Genomic DNA, 20,895 nt, shown 5'->3' on the forward strand with positions numbered 1-20,895 from the left:
TTTTTTTTTTTTTTTTTTTTTGGTACGCGGGCCTCTCACTGCCGTGGCCTCTCCCGTTGCGGGGCACAGGCTCCGGACGCGCAGGCCCAGCAGCCGTGGCTCACGGGCCCAGCCGCTCCGCGGCACGTGGGATCTTCCCGGACTGGGGCACGAACCCATGTCCCCTGCATCGGCAGGTGGACTCTCAACCACTGTGCCACCAGGGGAGCCCTCATTTAGTCTTTTTGACATTAGTTGCACAAATTGAGAACTGCGAGTTTGCTAAAGAAATTATAAAGTACATGGAATTTGGGGGGAGGATGTTTAGCCTATGCTTTGCAAACAGTTTTAAATGATTTGCATGTAATAGCTGTAATAACTGCTTACTATAATATAAGCAGCTTAAGGATGTATTGACTTGGCAACACTTTAAAATTGTACGTACGGCAACATCTGATTCATCTAAGGAATGATGAGTGAATTTCCTAAATGATGTATTTAAGCACTTCAACTTAACCGACTAGTTTTGGTAGAAACAAACTGTAGGCACTACATAATATATGTTAACTTCTTAAATGACCAGGGTCTTTATTTTGAGTCTCTTCTGTTGGAGTAGATCATAAAACAGTGACCCCTTTGAAAGGGAATGTATGAGCTGTCTGGGGCTGGTTGCCTGGCCCTTAATGGGTCCACACTGCTGGGAGCTTCTGCTTTCACCACTTACTCTTTTTCTTTTCCCACATGTTCATCAGTACCATTTTTCTAGTTTCCATATATATGCGTTAATACATGGTATTTGTTTTTCTTTATGACTTTATTCTGTATGACAGACTCCAGGGCCATCCACATCACTACAAATGACTCAGTTTTGTTCCTTTTTATGGCTGAGTAATATTCCATGGTATATGTCTAACCTACTACCTTGCTGTATACATATTGTTTGGTCCCATGGCTGTTGGGCATTTTTACCTTCCCTGCAGGATTAATGTGCTTGTACTAAGAGATAGCTATCAGTCACTCAGAGGCTTTCTTGCCTACTTCTAGAGTTCCCTTCTAGATGGTTGAAGCAGCCGAGAACTGACCTACGAAGAAACTCAGAAAGATACTGCAACATCAAAATCCATACTAAATTATAGCTTATAACTAAAGTTACAGTCTAGGAAAGACATTAGTGTAGGGCACTTGTGTAAGTGTATTGTTGGCCAAGACTTGTAGAGAGAGCACAGGGGAGAAAAAATTTAACAGAACAATTATTTTTCACTGGGAAAGAATTTCATCATTTTGAAATCTCTTAAAAACAATTTTGCAGGGGAAACTTCTTGACTTAGGCTATTATTTACAGTTAAGTCTCATGGGGGATATATTAGCAATCTCCTATATGCATAAAAAAGACTAAAAGTGGATTCCTGTTGTCAACTAACCCATTAATAAGTGGCTCTCTCTAGGAATACCGGGTAACTAATGCACAGTTAACCTCAGTTACTCCATAGTCAGTGGGAAGGCATCCCTGACCCTCTAAACGTAGCCGTAAACCTAGAAGTGAGCAAGCGGGGAGAAAAGACCCACGTGTGGCCAGTAACTGTTAGCAGTGTGTACCTCTGAAGCCACAGAAGACTTGCCTGGTTTTCCTAGTACATCACTGGCTGGCCCTCTCTGCTGCTAGTTCCTCGTCAGCAGGGAGTGCCTTAGGACTCAGTCCAGGGGCCCCATTTCTTCTCTAGTTGGTTACTCCCTTGGGCATCTCATTAGTCTTATGGCTTTAAACACCATCTACCCACTGTACCTCTCTAGCCCAGGTTTCCCCCTACAATCCATGTTTATGTATCCAGCTGCCTACTTGACTTCTCCACTTGGATGCCCATCAGGTACCCAAAACTTCAGTCTAAAACCAAACTTCCTGATCTCTCAAAATCATTTCTCTTAATCTCAGTAAATGGCAACACCCTCCTTCCAGTTCCTCAGGCCAAACCCTTCACTCTTTTTCTCTCATATCCTCCCTCCAGCTTTTCCCCACATGCAGTCAGCTCATCCTTCAGATTGTATTTAGACTTTGAGCACCTCTTACCCCGTCACTGATGCCACACTGCCCCTTACAGTCTGTTCTCAACGCTGCAGAGGGCAGCGACCTTTACCCCTTAGATCAGATTGTGACACTCCTGTGCCCGAAGGACCTGCAGCTTTCCATCACACTCCCAGTCAAAGCCACAGCCCTCACAGCTGCCTACAAAGCCTGGTGCAATCTGCTCCCTCAGGTCTTTGTTCAAGTTGCCATCTCCAAGAGGACTTCTTAGATGGTTGTATTTAAAATTAAACCTCCACCCCCGACACTTACCAACTATGTTCTACCCAGAACATGTCACCCACTCAGATACTGTTTCCTTTATTCATTTCTTATCTGTCTCTGTATTGGGATGAAAGCTCTAGGAAGTTCACTGACCTGGCTGCTTTCTGGGTGCTCACCAGTCATTGCTGCATGGAGGGAAGAAGCAGACTTAGCACCAGCGATCAGAGTAGAGACTGATTTTTATTTCTGCTTTAATTTTAACATTTTATAGCTTTTCTAATTGAAATTGGGGAAAAAACCCTTTGTGTAATACCTGTTTTTTTCCTTTATTTGCTGTAAAAATAGCTACTATACACTGTAAATATTTAGCTCGAAAGAGAAATAACTGGTGAAATGATTTCTTTTATACCTTTTCCTTTCTTTAACTGTAACACATGTTCAAGTGGTTTCAATTTATTTGGTAAATATTTGAGTATGTTGAAACATTCTTCAACAGTGTGCTGTCTTTATTTTTTTTGAGTTATGAAAAGGTGAGGAAACAAAAGGTAACTCCACCTGTTAAATCTCTTTTCCTGAGGCCCCTCTTCAATCCATAGACTACAGAATCAGTATTTGGTTGGGGTTTGGGGATGACAACCCTTCTTCAGCCAAAAATATTTTCTCTAGCGTTTGCTTGTACACACATACTCTTCCTTATAATCTAGGTTTCTCTCCCAAACTATTGGTAACACTTAATTCTTTAGCATTGATTCCATTTAGACTGGGATTTCCTGTAGGGAAACAGTGATCAGACTTCATGCAGTCTAATCAGAGTTCATGCAGTCTAATAATGCTCAATCTAAGTTGGCCAAATTTGACATGCATGGTGTTAACAGACTGATAAATATGACATTTCTATTGGCTTAATGATTCTATATTAGAAAGTATGATGGACTCATTTGCTAATGCTTCAGTGAAAAGGAAGAGCATTACTTTAAGTAGGCTGTTTGGTTATTTGTTTGGCATATATCCCCCCAAATATATGTATGCTTAATCGTTTTCCATTTTTGTTTCTCTCTGCCCTTTGCCAGCATTACTTAGAACCTCCAGTGAAACTGAGTGAGGCTCTAGAAAGATATGGACTTAAGACTGAAGATTTTTTTGTCTTGAAGCATGGAGAGTCAAGATACCTTAATACTGATGATGACAACTTTGAGTAAATATGAGCACAGGAGCTTTTAATGAAAAAGGCATCATCGGATATAAATCCAAAAAGACTAAGAAATTCATGAATATTACGATCTTTTACATTTGGAAACAACTTCTGCAGGTTTGTGTTCTATGTTGTAACCTGCTTAATATGATTGCCAGTTCTTATAAACAGAGAAGAGTTCAAGGTGGGTCATTTACATAATGAAGGCTAATGTGGATTTTAAGTCATGTCTCAGTGACATAAACATTGCAATGGAATTTTTTTTTACTAAAGCATTCTACTTTAGTGGTAGAGTTTTGAGATTATGAAAAACTGATTTTAAAAACTCATTTCTGTTTTTCTATTCTTAGGGGCCTTCTGCAAGGTAAGTCAAGGCTGACTACCTACCTAGATTTTCTCACAGGCCTGCACACAGAAACATATTTCTTACAGTCATGTTAGAGCAAATGATGACATTGATTCCCCACATGGTTATATGCCAAATGTTAAGAGATTTATTTTTTTAAACATAAAAACATAGGAGTTTGGGCTAAGTTACCATTTTTTTTAAAGAGAGGAATAATATACTCTGTGGCATACCTACAATCCCCAAATCAAAAGCCCTCTGAGCTGGGCAGAGGAAGGGGAAGTGTGGTTATGAGAACATGATTTGTGAAATGCTTTATTTTTAATCTAAAAGTCAGACCTGCTCAGCACAAATATAGCTGCAAGGAAATAATTTACAAAGATAAATGCAGATATTAAATGTTAATAGACCATATACTTTGAGTTAAATTTTATTCTTTCCATATTCCATCTTCTCTCTCTCTCTCTCTATATATATATACTCATTATTTTTTCTGGTTTCTTAGCTCAAACCCCAGTATGTCAGTGAGCTTTATAAATATTTTCTGTTTTACATGATTCTCTTATATTTTATATTACATGATCCTTAAGCACGGTTCTACTTTTATTAAGCCAGTGTGGAATATTAGTGGTTAAAAAAAAAGACAGTGATTCTGGGAGTCCACTGCCCTGAGTTTTAGTCCTAGACAGGCTCTACACGCACTCCATTACTCTGAACCTTCCTAAATGAGAGAGCTGATTAGAGGCCCATTCTGTCTTCCCAATCCAGCCTCAGTGAAATGAACTTTATTCACACAAAATAATCAAAATAGGTTTCCTACACCAAATGCTACCCAGGTAGTGCCCTGTAATTTATTTTCACGTATATATATGCATGTTAGCCACTTAATCTGACTTTTAATCCTGCTTCTGCCTTGGATTCTCTGTCACCTAAGCTCAGTGTGCCTCAGTGTCCTCACGTGCAACAAGAGGATGATTTTCACCTACCTCCCAAAACTGTGAAGAATAAATAAGTCTTTTTTTAAAAAAAAAACACTTGGAAAATATAAGGGAGAAAATGATATCTTCAGATATCACTGCCTAATACAGGTAGGTAGATTTGAAAGTGGAAAATAGGCTAATGCTTTTGATAATATATGTTCAAGCACATAAGGACACTAAACATTGAGGACTAACAACTTTGTCTCCCACATTTTGTAAATTTGGAGAATAATAGCCAAAATAAATGTAAATAATATTTATCAAAATTTAGCATTTTTATCTACAAAGATGCAAATCTGTCAAGGGGAAATGTATATGTAATATAGCTGAATGTATGTGATTCGTGGGCACTAAAGCACAAAAAATTTCCCCATAAACTTTCAGGAAAAAAAAACCCACTTTTTCACTCCAAAGGAACATTTAGCAAACAGATGGGAATCAAGATGTTTGGCTTATGGTGGATTAGCTTTGGCATAGGTTGCCCTAATACTAGCCAGAGTTCTGTGGTTACCTTCCTTGCTGTTGCACGCCAGACGGAAAATTCATCTCTTACACCTCTGCTCTATGAAGCAAGCCAAGCACATCTTGCTTAATTATTTCTTCTCCTTGAGTGGCCTTAATGTTAATTTTGTATTCACATGTACTGTTTAACTGAGGGGTCTCCAAGCACTTTAAATTATGTTCTAAGTTCCACTTAATTGGGCCTGCCTCATTTTCTAGGCTTCCTCCAAGCTGTAAGTTTTATGACTATTTGCATTCCTTCCACTTTGACATTTTGTTCATTAGGAAGTACACTGAGCTTCATCTCTCCTATCCACGTTTTGAAGGGTTTTATGTACAAAGCAAAAACAAATTTTGAAAAGACTAATCCACTCTGTTCCCTCCATTCAGTCTAATACATGTCATAATACCTTTTCATTTGTCTCATCCTCTAAGTCAATTTCATTTTCCTCTTTGATTAGCCAGCATCCATACCAACATGTAAGATTTTATTGAAATCCCTTTCTCCCGTGATAACTGAAGAACACTTTGAAACTCACTGCCCAAGAGGGTGGGACCATCAATTAGGAGAAAGCCCACCCAAAAAAGGTAAGATGTGCCATGACCTACCTACATAGGTAAAGATCGAACTGTGCACTTTCCCTGTGGAATTCTTTCTAGATGACTCCCCCTTTTCTCTAGCATTTTGACATTTCAAACTCAATGCTCTCATCTCCAGGAAACGTTATTTGTTCAAACTAATAATAGAGGAAAAGAAGAGAGGGTGTTTTAGAATCCAATGCTGCTACCGCACATTGAAATCAAATCTTCGTTTTAATGTGTGTACATTTTGAATATATATTTTCAGTAAACAAGGAGGAAGATTAAGCAAAATTGTTATAAAGAAATGTGCCTTTCAGGGAGTTAATACTTATGTTTGCATCACTTGATAAATGATCCTTAGCCTTCATAATGTACATTATTACTGCTGTAGCTAATTTAGAATTTTCACATTTTCATCATATTTATACTGTAAAAATATGTCTCCCAAGTTTCATTTCTGTATCAGGATAACCCTGATAAAGCCCATTTTTCTGTTTGAGGATTTGTGACTTCCTATGGAAATCTATGTATTTACAAGGATAACCCTGATAAAGCCCATTTTTCTGTTTGAGGATTTGTGACTTCCTATGGAAATCTATGTATTTACAAATGAAATTTAAAGTACTCTTCTCTTAAAGCTTTGCCTTAAATACATGACTAGGAAAGCTTCTGCTTACAAATTGATTTACTTAATAACTAAGCATGGTGGTGGTTATGAACTTGAATATTACAAAACCTGGAGGGGGGAACCTGGCTGAATTCGAATTGTTAGAGTAGCTTATGGGATAAAAATACTATTAAAAATAACTGCTGAGAATTTTTCATATCTTGTAATTTTAATCATGTAAAATATGGGTGAAAATTAATGAATAAAACTTCTTTCAATTAAGGGGAGAAAATAATCCTATGACATTTTTATTTAAAAAAATTATGAAATTTATGCCCAGAGTAAAAAATTCAAATGTACACAATGTACACAAAATTCTATGTACACACTAGAAGGTGTACATAGAAAAGTCATTTCCTTACTCCCTAATCCTATTCTCAGGAGTGTGGCTTTCATTCTAGATATATATACCAAAATGCCTATATATGAAAGAAGTGTTCTGTCCATATATAAGCATACATTTTTTGATTTAAGAAAACCACAAATGGGGTCATATTTTTCTACAACATGTATTTTGAAAAACAACCATATTTCATGGATGTCTTTCCATATCAGCACATTCAGACTTGCTTCATTCTCTTTAAAGACTATATAACTGATTTAACCAATTGCCTTTGCCTTTGGATGGATTTTGATTGATCCCAGTATGTTATACACATCAAACTGAATGGGAGTGGGTGAGTACTAGGAAACATTTCTAACAGTTTACATAGACTAGAATAGATTCTAATGATTAGAACAGACCTGAAAGAGTGGCAGGTGGCCTTGGGAGTCTGGGATTGATCTCGGGTCCTTCCTAGGGCGCTTATGAAACATACTGCTGCTGTCCCAGATGCATAACTGCAAATCACTGCCAACAGTGGAAGGGTAGCTTACACATAAAAAGGTCACTGTCACTCCCTGTAGAGGATAACTGAAGTAGCTTAGCAAAAAGCAAAATAAAAACAAAATGGTTTCAGAACAAGCTCTTATTTTGGTATCAATAAAATGGTCCGAGACCAGGGCAAGTTGTAGCTGTGTTAATGATGGAAGGTGATATTTACTGTTTGTTTAAATTCAGCAGTTCAAAGAATCCCTTTGTAAGGAAGGTGAAAAATGAGAAGTTTATGTGTATTATTTCTAGACTGCATTACTCTTTGGAAAAATATGACCAACCAGTTAGAATTTTGGTATCATTGTTACCTTTTCCTTCACATCTGCATCATGGTGATAAACTAAAGCTCTCATTTTCTGGGCACATTCTTCTCCATATAACAGGTAAAACAGTGAACCTTCAGTGAAAGTTGGCTGAATAGCTAAACGGCCTTCCTTTTCGAGGCAGGTAGTTATATTCTGAAACAGTGTGAGAACTCGAAGAAGAATCTCCTTTGCTACATGGCCATCATAAAGGGAAAGGAATGATGAATCCACCTGAAGTAGGAAACAATGAAGATTAAAAAATATATGAAAACATTTTCCATGTGTATGTTCACATTTTAAAGCTGTAGTAAATGCATTTTAAAGATCTTGTCATAGAAAACTATCCCTAAGACTGCGTAACGTAAATGTGTAAAATCTTAGGCACTCCTATGTCATATACTAATGGAAAAAAGAGGTTCTGTGTTTTAGCTAAAAAATACTATTTCCTTGGAATCCTAGAATGTAGTCATTTGGAAAAACACCCATTTCCTCTTTAAGATCCATCATATACAGTCATCATGGAAACTCATTAATTCACCAAACACAGTGTGCAGGGCATAGGGCTGAGCAGATGAATATGACAGGGTCCCTTTTCTATAGGACGTGAGGTCCATTCTACCACAGCACTAACCTATGCTTCCTTCAAAATACCACAGCTTTTAACTGCTCCTTTCTTACATATTTTTGTCTCCTCTCCCTAGACTGTAAGCTCACGAGGACAAGCACCAGGTAATGCTGTACTCACTGGTGTATCCTGGCACTCAGCCTGGCATCAGGCACATACTGCGGCCTCCGTAAATACTAGTGTGTCAGTGGATACTAAGATACACTGAACATAAGCAGGTCAAATATAAAACGTGATGATATATAAGTACCCCAAATTGGACATAGACAGAAAAAATATAATTCATTATTGCTAGGGAGAACTTTTCAAAATGATTTTTAAAAGTAAAATACGTTCATTACAGAAATTATAGGAAATTCATATCAGCAGAAAGAACCAAAAAAAAAACCCCACCTCTAATATTGCTCCTCAGAGATAATCCCTGTTAATATTTGAGGTAAATCCTTTCCTTCCAGATCTGTCTGTCCAAATCTATATATTTGTATGGACAAAACAAATATGTAAGCTACTGAACTTACTTTGGCACCAAGGAGTCCATCTGTCATGGCTGGATTTTCCGACAAATTCAAAAGCAGTTTTAAAACTTGAACCTGAAATAAGAACATTAGTTTATTTCAGACTAGCAAGCGTGGGTTTTCTCTCCCTGGCATGCTGTCCCCCAACCAAGTCCACATTTTAAAGTCCTGCCTATTCTTCAACGTCTGACTCAAATTTTCTCCATTCCACGAAGCTTTCTCAATTCCTCTTATTTAAAACCTTAGTTTTCCAATGATACTGATAGGGAGACAGGGAGAAAATAATGAACATCTTAGCTACCTACCCCTGGCGCACAGAAATACCTAACACAGAGTAAGTTTAACATGTGTTACATAAATAATCTTTATTACGATTACTGTTAAGTGAAATATCTTTAGAACAAAAAAACGAATCTCTCAAACCTGTTTCTACTTCAAGTATGAAAATTTGGGGATAGTTTGGTTATGAAGACTAACAATATGGTGCTTTATACTAGGTTTCTATGATTCTTGGAGCTTATCGTTTCTATGTGAAAAACTGTACAATCATTTAACTACGCAGTGACATAAATAAGCAAATGTTATCTTATAGCTGACTAGCCAAAATATCAGAACTCATCACTTATAACTGAAAAGTCAGTAATGAAAACATTCAAATGGAATTCTTCCTTTAAAAATGCGAGTCGTGGCGCTTCACTGGTGGTGCAGTGGTTAAGAATCCGCCTGCCACACGGATGCAGGGGACAAACGTGTGGACACCAAAGGGGGAAAGTGGCGGGGGGGATGGTGGTGGTGGGATGAACTGGGAGATTGGGATTGACATGTATACACTAACATGTATAAAATAGATAACTGATAAGAACTTGCTATATAAAAAGAAAAAAAAAATGAATCCACCTGCCAATGTGGGGGACACGGGTTCGAGCCCTGGTCCGAGAAGATCCCACATGCCACGGAGCAATTAAGCCCGTGCGCTGCAACTACTGAGCCTGCGCTCTAGAGCCCACGCTCTGTAACAAGAGAAGCCACCGTGATGAGAAGCCCACGCACCGCAACGACGAGTAACCCCGGCTCGCCACAACTAGAGAAACTCTGCGCGCAGCAACGAAGACCCAAGGCAGCCAAAAAAAAAATGCGAGTCATATAAAAGTATACTTTCTACAAGATACTTGAAATTGCAGAAAGTGAGGAGCAGGGAGAGCAGACTGAAATCAGGAAAAAGTGACAAATGTGCCCTCCATTACTCCCTGGAAGAGACCCGGATATTATTATATAAACCTTTTTTGAATTACAAAGGCATTATGTGTTTACTATAGAACATTATTTTTAACTACAGAAAAGCAGAAAGGAAAATGAAATTCACATTTCCATGACTAGAAATGATACTAAGTTTGGTATTTTCTCATATACATATCCTAATACACATTCCTTTGATCACACTGTACATATTAATTTGTTAAATAGAAAGATATAAGACTTTCCCTACTTTTACTATTTTTATCATTTAAAACTTTTAACTAAAATTAATACATGTTCATGATAAATTTCAAAGAGTGCAGGAGGGTTCTGCACAGCAAAAGAAACCATAGAAACGATGAGACAACCTACAGGGTGGGAGAAAATATTTGCAAATGATGTGACCAACAGGGGTTAATTTCCAAAATATACAAAGAGCTCATGAAGCTCAATATAAAAAAATAACCCAAACAATGAGAAGACCTAAATAAACATTTCTCCAAAGAAGACATACATGTGGCCAAGAGGAACAAAAAAGATGCTCAACATCACTTATTTCTAGAGAAATGCAAATGAAAAGTAAAATGAGGCATCATGTTCCATCACTCAGAATGTCCATCATCTTTAAATCTACACACAATAAACACTGGAAAGCACACGGAGAAAAAGGAACCCTCTTACGCTATCAGTGGGAATGTAAATTGGTAACAGGCACTATATATTAACGCATATACATGGAATCTAGAAAATGGTACACATTAACGTATTTGCAGGGCAGGAATAGAGATGCAGACATAGAGAAAGGACATGTGGACACGGGGTGGGGGAAGCGGAGGGTGGGATGAATTGGGAGATCAGTATCGACATATACACCACCACGCATGAAATAGAGAGCTAGCAGGTACCTGCTATAAAACAGGAAGTTAACCTCGGTGCTCTGACACGACCTAGATGGGTGGGATGGGGGGTGGAATAGGCAGATGGGAGGGAGGACCAAAAGGGAGGGGATATAGGTATACACATAGCTGATTCACTTCACTGTACAGCAGAAACTAACACAATATTGTAAAGCAATTATACTCCAATAGAAAAAAAAAAAGCACGAGGGGGTATCAAGGGGTACCAGTCAGAATGGTCATCATCCAAAAGTCAAACAATACTGGAGAGGGCATGGAGAAAAGGGAACCCTCCTACACTGTCGGTGGGAATGTAAATTGGTGACTGCCACTATGGAGAAGAGTAGGGAGGTTCCTTAAGAAACAGCTGCCATATGATCTGGCAATCCCACTCCTAGGCGTATATCCGGAGAAAACGATAACTCAAAAAGACACATACACCCCAACCTTCCTTGCGGGGCTATTTACACTAGCCCAGACATGGAAGCAACTAAAATGTCCATCGACGGGTGGATGGATAAAGAAGATGTGGTACATATATAAGGAAATATTACTCAGCCTTAAAAAAATGAAATAATGCCATTTGTAGCAACGTGAATGGACCTGGATATGATCATACTAAGTGAAGTCAATCAGACAGAGAAAGACAAACATCATATGATATCGCTTGTATGTGGAATCTAAAAAAAAATGATACAAATGAACTAATTTACAAAACAGAAACAGACAGTCTTCAAAAACAAACTTAGGGTGACCACCGGGGAATAGTGTTGGGAGGGATAAATTAGGAGTTCTGGTTTAACATATAAACACTATTTAAAATAGATAACCATGAAGGACTTACTCTGTAGCTCGGGTAACTCTATTCAATATTTTGTATTTATCTAAATGGGAAAAGAATTTGAAAAATAATATGTATATGTATACCTGAATCACTTTGCTGTACACCTGAAACTAACACAACATTGTAAATCAACAATACTCCAATATAAAATAAAAAGTATAAAGATAGAAAGATAGAAATCAGCCGCCCGCTTTTAGACTCGTGACCTGGGTTTACGTCTCGTGTGTTAAAGGTGAGAAAAAATATATATAAAGTTAGAGTACAACTACAGATTAAACATGTATATGGTATTTTGTTTTGAAACCACGGTCTGTCCTATTGAACCGTAACTTTTTCTTGTGTCACATATGCCATCTTGTGGTGGCTCTAGGACATTTCTTTTAAGCCATTACTTACTTTTGTTCTCATGGCAGATGTAGCAAACACAAGGTTTATTTAAATTCACCTTCTACTATTCGTATTTAGTTATGAATCAGTGTTGAACCCAAGAGGTTATTATAGTAGAGTGAGATCACTTATTAAAAATAAAGATTTAAAAAATTCATGTTGGTGGTTTTTTACTAAGAAAATATCTAAAATGGATACATTCTTCCACTTACAAATGGATCATTATCCAAAAGTTCATTTGCAAGTTGCAACTTTAAACTCATTTTTTTTAAAAGACTTTTTTGAGGTGGACCATTTTTTAAGTCTTTATTGAATTTGTTACAATATTGCTTCTGTTTTATGTTTTGGAGTTTTGGCCAAGCGGCCCCGACCAGGGATCGAACCCGCAACCCCCAGCATTGGAAGGCGAAGTCTTAACCACTGGACTGCCAGGAAAGTCCCTAAAGTCATTGTTTAATGGAGAAACAACTGGTGGTTAGCCTCCCAGACAGACGAAAAAAGCAAATTTTCTATCCCAGAAATACCCGCTAGGCAATGTAGTGGCAAAACAAAACAAACCAAAAATGAACATAGTATTGTGGTGTGAGTCACTTTCAACATGTCATAAAATATAAACCGGGGGACCTTGAAGATGGCGGAAGAGTAAGACGCGGAGATCACCTTCCTCCCCACAGATACACCAGAAATACATCTACACGTGGAACAACTCCTACAGAACACCTACTGAACGCTGGCAGAAGACCTCAGACCTCCCAAAATGCAAGAAACTCCCCACGTACCTGGGTAGGGCAAAAGAAAAAAAAAGAAAAAACAGAGACAAAAGAATAGGCACGGCACCTGCACCAGTGGGAGGGAGCTGTGAAGGAGGAAAAGTTTCCACACACTAGGAAGCCCCTTCGCGGGCGGAGACTGCGGGGGGCGGAGGGGGGAGCTTCGAAGCCGCGGAGGAGTGCACAGCAACGGGTGCGGAGGGCAAAGCAGGGAGATTCCCGCACAGAGGATTGGTGCCGACCGGCACTCACCAGCCCGAGAGGCTTGTCTGCTCACCCGCCGGGGCGGGCGGGGCTGCGAGCTGAGGCTCTGAGGCTCGGGTTTCGGTTTCGGACGGAGCGCAGGGAGAGGACTGGGGTTGGCAGCTTGAACATAGCCTGAAGGGGTTAGTGCACCACGGCTAGCCGGGAGGGAGTGCGGGGAAAAGTCTGCACCTGGAAAAGTCTGCACCTGCCGAAGAGGCAAGAGACTTTTTCTTCCCTCTTTGTTTCCTGGGGCGTGAGGAGAGGAGTTTAAGAACGCTGCTTGAGGGAACTCCGGAGACGGGCGCGAGCCGCGGCTAAAAGCGCGAACCCCAGAGACGGGCGCGAGCCGTGGCTAAAAGCGCGGACCCCAGAGACGGGCGGGAGACGCTAAGGTTGCTGCTGCCGCCACCGAGGGGCCTGGGTGCGAGCACAGGTCACTCTCCACACTCCTCTTCCGCGGAGCCTGTGCAGCCCGCCACTGCCAGGTTCCCGGGATCCAGGGACAACTTCCCCGGGAGAACGCACAGCGCGCCTCAGGCTGGTGCAAAGTCACGCCAGCCTTTGCCGCCGCAGGCCCGCCCCGCACTCCGGGCCCCTCCCTCCCCGCCCGCCTGAGTGCGCCAGAGCCCCCGAATCAGCGGCTCCTTTAACCCCATCCTGTCTGAGCAAAAAACAGACGCCCTCCAGCGACCTACACGCAGTGGCAGGGCCAAATCCAAAGCTGAGCCCCTGGGAGCTGTGAGAAGAAGAGAAAGGGAAATCTCTCCCAGCAGCCTCAGAAGCAGCGGATTAAAGCTCCACAATCAACTTGATGTACCCTGCATCTGTGGAATACATGAATAGACAACCAATCATCCCAAATTAAGGAAGTGGACTTTAGGAGCAAGATCTATGATTTTTTTCCCTTTTCCTCTTTTTGTGAATGTGTATGTGTATGCTTCTGTGTGAGATCTTGTCTGTATAGTCTTGCTTCCACCATTTGTCCTAGGGTTCTCTCCGTCCATGGTTTTTTTTAAAAATTTTCTTAATAATCAACTTTAATTTTAATAACGTTAGTATACTTTACCTTCGTTCTTTCTTTCTTTCCTTCCTTCCTTCCCTCCTTTAGACAACGAATCATCCCAAATTGAGGAGGTGGTCTCTGACAGCAAGATTTATGATTTTTCCCCATTTACCTCTTTTAGTGAGGGTGTATGTGCATGCTTCTGTGTAAGATTTTGTCTGTATAGCTTTGCTTCCAACATTTGTCCTAAGGTTCTATCCGTCCTTTTTTTTTTTTCTAAATAAGAATTTTTAAATTCAATAACTTTATTATACTTTATTTTATTTTTACTTTATCTTCTTTCTTTCTTTTTTCCTTCTTTCCCTCCTTCCTTCCTTCCTCCCTCCCTCCCTTTCTTTCCTTCTTGCCTTCTTTGCTTCTTTCTTTCTTTCTTCCTTCCTTCCTACCCTCCTTTCCTTCTTTCTTTCCTCATACTTCTACTAATTCCCTCTACTTTTTCTCCCTTTTATTCTGAGCCGTGTGGATGAAAAGCTCTTGGTGCTCCAGCCAGGAGGCAGGGCTCTGCCTCTGAGGTAGGAGAGCCAACTTCAGGACACTGGTCCACAAGAGACCTCCCAGCTCCACATAATATCAAACGGCGAAAATCTCCCAGAGACCTCCATCTTAACACCAGCACCCAGCTTCACTCAACGACCAGCAAGCCACAGTGCTGGACAACCTATGCCAAACAACTAGCAAAACAGGAACACAACCCCACCCATTAGCAGAGAGGCTGCCTAAAATCATAATAAGGCCACAGACACCCCAAAACACACCACCAGACGTGAACCTGCCCACTAGAGAGACAAGATCCAGCCTCATCCACCACAACACAGGCACTAGTCCCCTCCACCAGGAAGCCTACACAACCCACTGAACCAACCTTAGCCACTGGAGACAGACATCAAAAACAGCAGGAACTACGAACCTGCAGCCTGCAAAAAGGAGACCCCAAACACAGTAAGATAAGCAAAATGAGAAGACAGAAAAACACACAGCAGATAAAGGAGCAAGATAAAAATGCACCAGACCTAACAAATGAAGAGGAAATAGGCAGTCTACCTGAAAAAGAATTCAGAATAATGATAGTAAGGATGATCCAAAATCTTGGAGATAGAATGGACAAAATGCAAGAATCAGTTAACAAGGGCCTAGAAGAACTAAAGATGAAACAAGCAACGATGAACAACACAATAAATGAAATTAAAAGTACTCTAGATGGGATCAATAGCAGAATAACTGAGGCAGAAGAACGGATAAGTGACCTGGAAGATAAAATAGTGGAAATAACTACTGCAGAGCAGAATAAAGAAAAAAGAATGAAAAGAACTGAGGACAGTCTCAGAGACCTCTGGGACAACATTAAACGCACCAACATTCGAATTATAGGGGTTCCAGAAGAGGAAGAGAAAAAGAAAGGGACTGAGAAAATATTTGAAGAGATTATAGTTGAAAACTTCCCTAATATGGGAAAGGAAATACTTAATCAAGTCCAGGAAGCACAGAGAGTGCCATACAGGATAAATACAAGGAGAAACATGCCAAGACACATATTAATCAAACTGTCCAAAATTAAATACAAAGAAAGCATATTAAAAGCAGCAAGGGAAAAACAACAAATAACACATAAGGGAATCCCCATAAGGTTAACAGCTGATCTCTCAGCAGAAACCCTACAAGCCAGAAGGGAGTGGCAGGACATACTGAAAGTGATGAAGGAGAAAAACCTGCAGCCAAGACTACTCTACCCAGCAAGGATCTCATTCAGATTTGATGGAGAAATTAAAACCTTTACAGACAAGCAAAAGCTGAGAGAGTTCAGCACCACCAAACCAGCTTTACAACAAATGCTAAAGGATCTTCTCTAGGCAAGAAACACAAGAGAAGGAAAAGACCTATAATAACGAACCCAAAACAATTTAGAAAATGGGAATAGGAACATACATATCGATAATTACCTTAAATGTAAATGGACTAAATGCTCCCACCAAAAGACATAGATTAGCTGAATGGATACAAAAACAAGACCCTTATATATGCTGTCTACAAGAGACCCACTTCAGACCTAGAGACACATACAGACTGAAAGTAAGGGGATGGAAAAAGATATTCCATGCAAATGGAAGCCAAAAGAAAGCTGGAGTAGCAATTCTCATATCAGACAAAATAGACTTTAAAATAAAGACTATTAGAAGAGACAAAGAAGGACACTACATAATGATCAAGGGATCAGTCCAAGAAGAAGATATAACAATTGTAAATATTTATGCACCCAATGTAGGAGCACCTCAATACATAAGGCAAATACTAACAGCCATAAAAGGGGAAATCGACAGTAACACATTCATAGTAGGGGACTTTAACACCCCACTTTCACCAATGGACAGATCATCCAAAATGAAAATAAATAAGGAAACACAAGCTTTAAATGATACATTAAACAAGATGGACTTAATTGATATTTATAGGACACTCCATCCAAAAACAACAGAACACACATTTTTCTCAAGTGCTCATGAAACATTCTCCAGGATAGATCATATCTTGGGTCACAAATCAAGCCTTGGTAAATTTAAGAAAATTGAAATTGTATCAAGTATCTTTTCTGACCACAACGCCATGAGACTAGATATCAATTACAGGAAAAGATCTGTAAAAAATACAAACACATGGAGGCTAAACAATACACTACTTAATAATGAAGTGATCACTGAAGAAATCAAAGAGGAAATCAAAAAATACCTAGAAACAAATGACAATGGAGACACAACGACCCAAAACTTGTGGGATGCAGCAAAAGCAGTTCTAAGGGGGAAGTTTATAGCAATACAAGCCCACCTTAAGAAGCAGGAAACATCTAGAATAAACAACCTAACCTTGCACCTCAAGCAATTAGAGAAAGAAGAACAAAAAAACCCCAAAGCTAGCAGAAGGAAAGAAATCATAAAAATCAGATCAGAAATAAATGAAAAAGAAATGAAGGAAACAATAGCAAAGATCAATAAAACTAAAAGCTGGTTCCTTGAGAAGATAAACAAAATAGATAAACCACTAGCCAGACTCATCAAGAAAAAAAGGGAGAAGACTCAAATCAATAGAATTAGAAATGAAAAAGGAGAGGTAACAACTGACACTGCAGAAATAAAAGAGATCATGAGAGATTACTACAAGCAACTCTATGCCAATAAAATGGACAATCTGGAAGAAATGGACAAATTCTTAGAAATGCACAACCTGCCAAGACTGAATCAGGAAGAAATAGAAAATATGAACAGACCAATCACAAGCACTGAAATTGAAACTGTGATTAAAAATCTTCCAACACAGAAAAGCCCAGGACCAGATGGCTTCACAGGCGAATTCTATCAAACATTTAGAGAAGCGCTAACGCCTATCCTTCTCAAACTCTTCCAAAATATAGCAGAGGGAGGAACACTCCCAAACTCCTTCTACGAGGCCACCATCACCTTGATACCAAAACCAGACAAGGATGTCACAAAGAAAGAAAACTACAGGCCAATATCACTGATGAACATAGATGCAAAAATCCTCAACAAAATACTAGCAAACAGAATCCAACAGCACATTAAAAGGATCATACACCATGATCAAGTGGGGTTTATTCCAGGAATGCAAGGATTCTTCAATATACGCAAATCTATCAATGTGATAAACCATATTAACAATTGAAGGAGAAAAACCATATGATCATCTCAATAGATGCAGAGAAAGCTTTTGACAAAATTCAACACCCATTTATGATAAAAACCCTGCAGGAAGTAGGCATAGAGGGAACTTTCCTCAACATAATAAAGGCCATATATGACAAGCCCACAGCAAACATCATCCTCAATGGTGAAAAACTGAAAGCATTTCCACTAAGATCAGGAACAAGACAAGGTTGCCCACTCTCACCACTCTTTTTCAACATAGTTTTGGAAGTTTTAGCCACAGCAATCAGAGAAGAAAAGGAAATAAAAGGAATCCAAATCGGAAAAGAAGAAGTAAAGCTGTCACTGTTTGCAGATGACATGATCCTATACATAGAGAATCCTAAAGATGCTACCAGAAAACTACTAGAGCTAATCAATGAATTTGGTAAAGTGGCAGGATACAAAATTAATGCACAGAAATCTCTGGCATTCCTATATACTAATGATGAAAAATCTGAAAGTGAAATCAAGAAAACACTCCCATTCACCATTGCAACAAAAAGAATAAAATATCTAGGAATAAACCTACCTAAGGAGACAAAAGGCCTGTATGCAGAAAATTATAAGACACTGATGAAAGAAATTAAAGATGATACAAACAGATGGAGAGATATACCATGTTCTTGGATTGGAAGAATCAACATTGTGAAAATGACTCTACTACCCAAAGCAATCTATAGATTCAATGCAATCCCTATCAAACTACCACTGGCATTTTTCACAGAACTAGAACAAAAAATTTTGCAATTTGTATGGAAACACAAAAGACCCCGAATAGCCAAAGCAATCTTGAGAACGAAAAAAGGAACTGGAGGAATCAGGCTCCCTGACTTCAGACTATACTACAAAGCTACAGTTATCAAGACGGTATGGTACTGGCACAAAAACAGAAAGATAGATCAATGGAACAGGATAGAAAGCCCAGAGATAAACCCATGCACATATGGACACCTTATCTTTGATAAAGGTGGCAGGAATGTACAGTGGAGAAAGGACAGCCTCTTCAATAACTGGTGCTGGGAAAACTGGACAGCTACATGTAAAAGTATGAGATTAGATCACTCCCTAACACCATACACAAAAATAAGCTCAAAATGGATTAAAGACCTAAATATAAGGCCAGAAACTATCAAACTCTTAGAGGAAAACATAGGCAGAACACTCTATGACATAAATCACAGCAAGATCCTTTCTGACCCACCTCCTAGAGTAATGGAAATAAAAACAAAAATAAACAAATGGGACCTAATGAAACTTCAAAGCTTTTGCACAGCAAAGGAAACCATAAACAAGACCAAAAGACAACCCTCAGAATGGGAGAAAATATTTGCAAATGAAGCAACTGACAAAGGATTAATTTCCAAAATTTACAAGCAGCTCATGCAGCTCAATATCAAAAAAACAAACAACCCAATCCAAAAATGGGCAGAAGACCTAAATAGACATTTCTCCAAAGAAGATATACAGACTGCCAACAAACATGAAAGAATGCTCAACATCATTAATCATTAGAGAAATGCAAATCAAAACTACAATGAGATATCATCTCACACCAGTCAGAATGGCCATCATCAAAAAATCTAGAAACAATAAATGCTGGAGAGGGTGTGGAGAAAAGGGAACACTCTTGCACTGCTGGTGGGAATGTGAATTGGTTCAGCCACTATGGAGAACAGTATGGAGGTTCCTTAAAAAACTACAAATAGAACTACCATATGACCCAGCAATCCCACTACTGGGCATATACCCTGAGAAAACCGAAATTCAAAAAGAGTCATGTACCAAAATGTTCATTGCAGCTCTATTTACAATAGCCTGGAGATGGAAACAACCTAAGTGCCCATCATCAGATGAATGGATAAAGAAGATGTGGCACATATATACAATAGAATATTACTCAGCCATAAAAAGAAACGAAATTGAGCTATTTGTAATGAGGTGGATAGACCTAGAGTCTGTCATACAGAGTGAAGTAAGTCAGAAAGAAAAAGACAAATACCGTATGCTAACACATATATATGGAATTTAAGAAAAAAAAATGTCATGAAGAACCTAGGGGTAAGGCAGGAATAAAGACGCAGACCTCCTAGAGAACGGACTTGAGGTTATGAGGGGGAAGAGTGAGCTGTGACAGGGCGAGAGAGAGTCATGGACATATACACACTAACAAATGTAGTAAGGTAGATAGCTAGTGGGAAGCAGCCGCATGGCACAGGGATATTGGCTCGGTGCTTTTTGACAGCCTGGAGGGGTGGGATAGGGAGGGTGGGAGGGAGGGAGACGCAAGAGGGAAGCGATATGGGAACATATGTATAACTGATTCACTTTGTTATAAAGCAGAAACTAACACACCATTGTAAAGCAATTATACCCCAATAAAGATGTTAAAAAAAAATATATATATAAACCATCTCTGAGACAGATATATACAGCCCCAAGGCCAGAAGTACTTGGCTCTGAATACAACGTGCCTCTGAGGTTTTGGGCAAAGTAGCTGCAGAGAGAACAGAAGAGTTTCCAACAGCTCCAATGCCATGCGGTAGAGAGAATGCAGTTTCTATGGGGTCAAGGCCTGGAAGTTACCTTGCTCCCCTGGAGAGAGGGGTGTTGACGGGTGTGTGCATTTGGAAATTGCCTATGGATGGAGCATTATTCCTAAAATATTGCTAATACAATTATTACATTTAATTTTGAGTGCCTTCGGGTACATCTTGGACCAGATCTAAGTAAGTCTGGCTACCTGAAGTGTGGAAAACCCATATAAAAACATCTCAGAACAAATTTTAAAAGGACTATAGTAAGGCTCTGCTGTAATCACAATTTGATAACCTCAGAAGTAACTTCAGTGAACTTGATTATCTGGAGTTTGGCTTCACATTTAGTCCTTCTAAAATGCTCATGCATTTTTTTC

The 20,895-nt window shown here is 39.3% G+C and overlaps 2 protein-coding genes across 2 annotated transcripts in view; one reads left to right on the plus strand and one right to left on the minus strand.

The window, feature by feature from the left end:
- NAPEPLD (N-acyl phosphatidylethanolamine phospholipase D) overlaps nucleotides 1-4,203 on the plus strand; it is a 43,152-nt gene extending 38,949 nt beyond the window's left edge. Inside the window, exon 5 of the mRNA XM_082846925.1 lies at nucleotides 3,334-4,203. Coding sequence (XP_082703051.1) covers nucleotides 3,334-3,462 — 129 coding nt within the window. The 3' untranslated portion in view covers nucleotides 3,463-4,203. The remainder of the gene's footprint in view (nucleotides 1-3,333) is intronic.
- A 2,215-nt stretch (nucleotides 4,204-6,418) lies between these two features.
- ARMC10 (armadillo repeat containing 10) overlaps nucleotides 6,419-20,895 on the minus strand; it is a 37,449-nt gene continuing 22,972 nt past the window's right edge. The window contains exons 5-6 of the mRNA XM_082846928.1: nucleotides 8,854-8,925; nucleotides 6,419-7,941 (exon numbers count right to left, since the gene is read on the minus strand). Coding sequence (XP_082703054.1) covers nucleotides 7,690-7,941; nucleotides 8,854-8,925 — 324 coding nt within the window. The 3' untranslated portion in view covers nucleotides 6,419-7,689. The remainder of the gene's footprint in view (nucleotides 7,942-8,853; nucleotides 8,926-20,895) is intronic.

This window comes from Leucopleurus acutus, assembly GCF_964270905.1.
Source record: "Leucopleurus acutus genome assembly, chromosome: 9".
In the NCBI taxonomy this organism is placed as follows: Eukaryota; Metazoa; Chordata; class Mammalia; order Artiodactyla; family Delphinidae; genus Leucopleurus; species Leucopleurus acutus.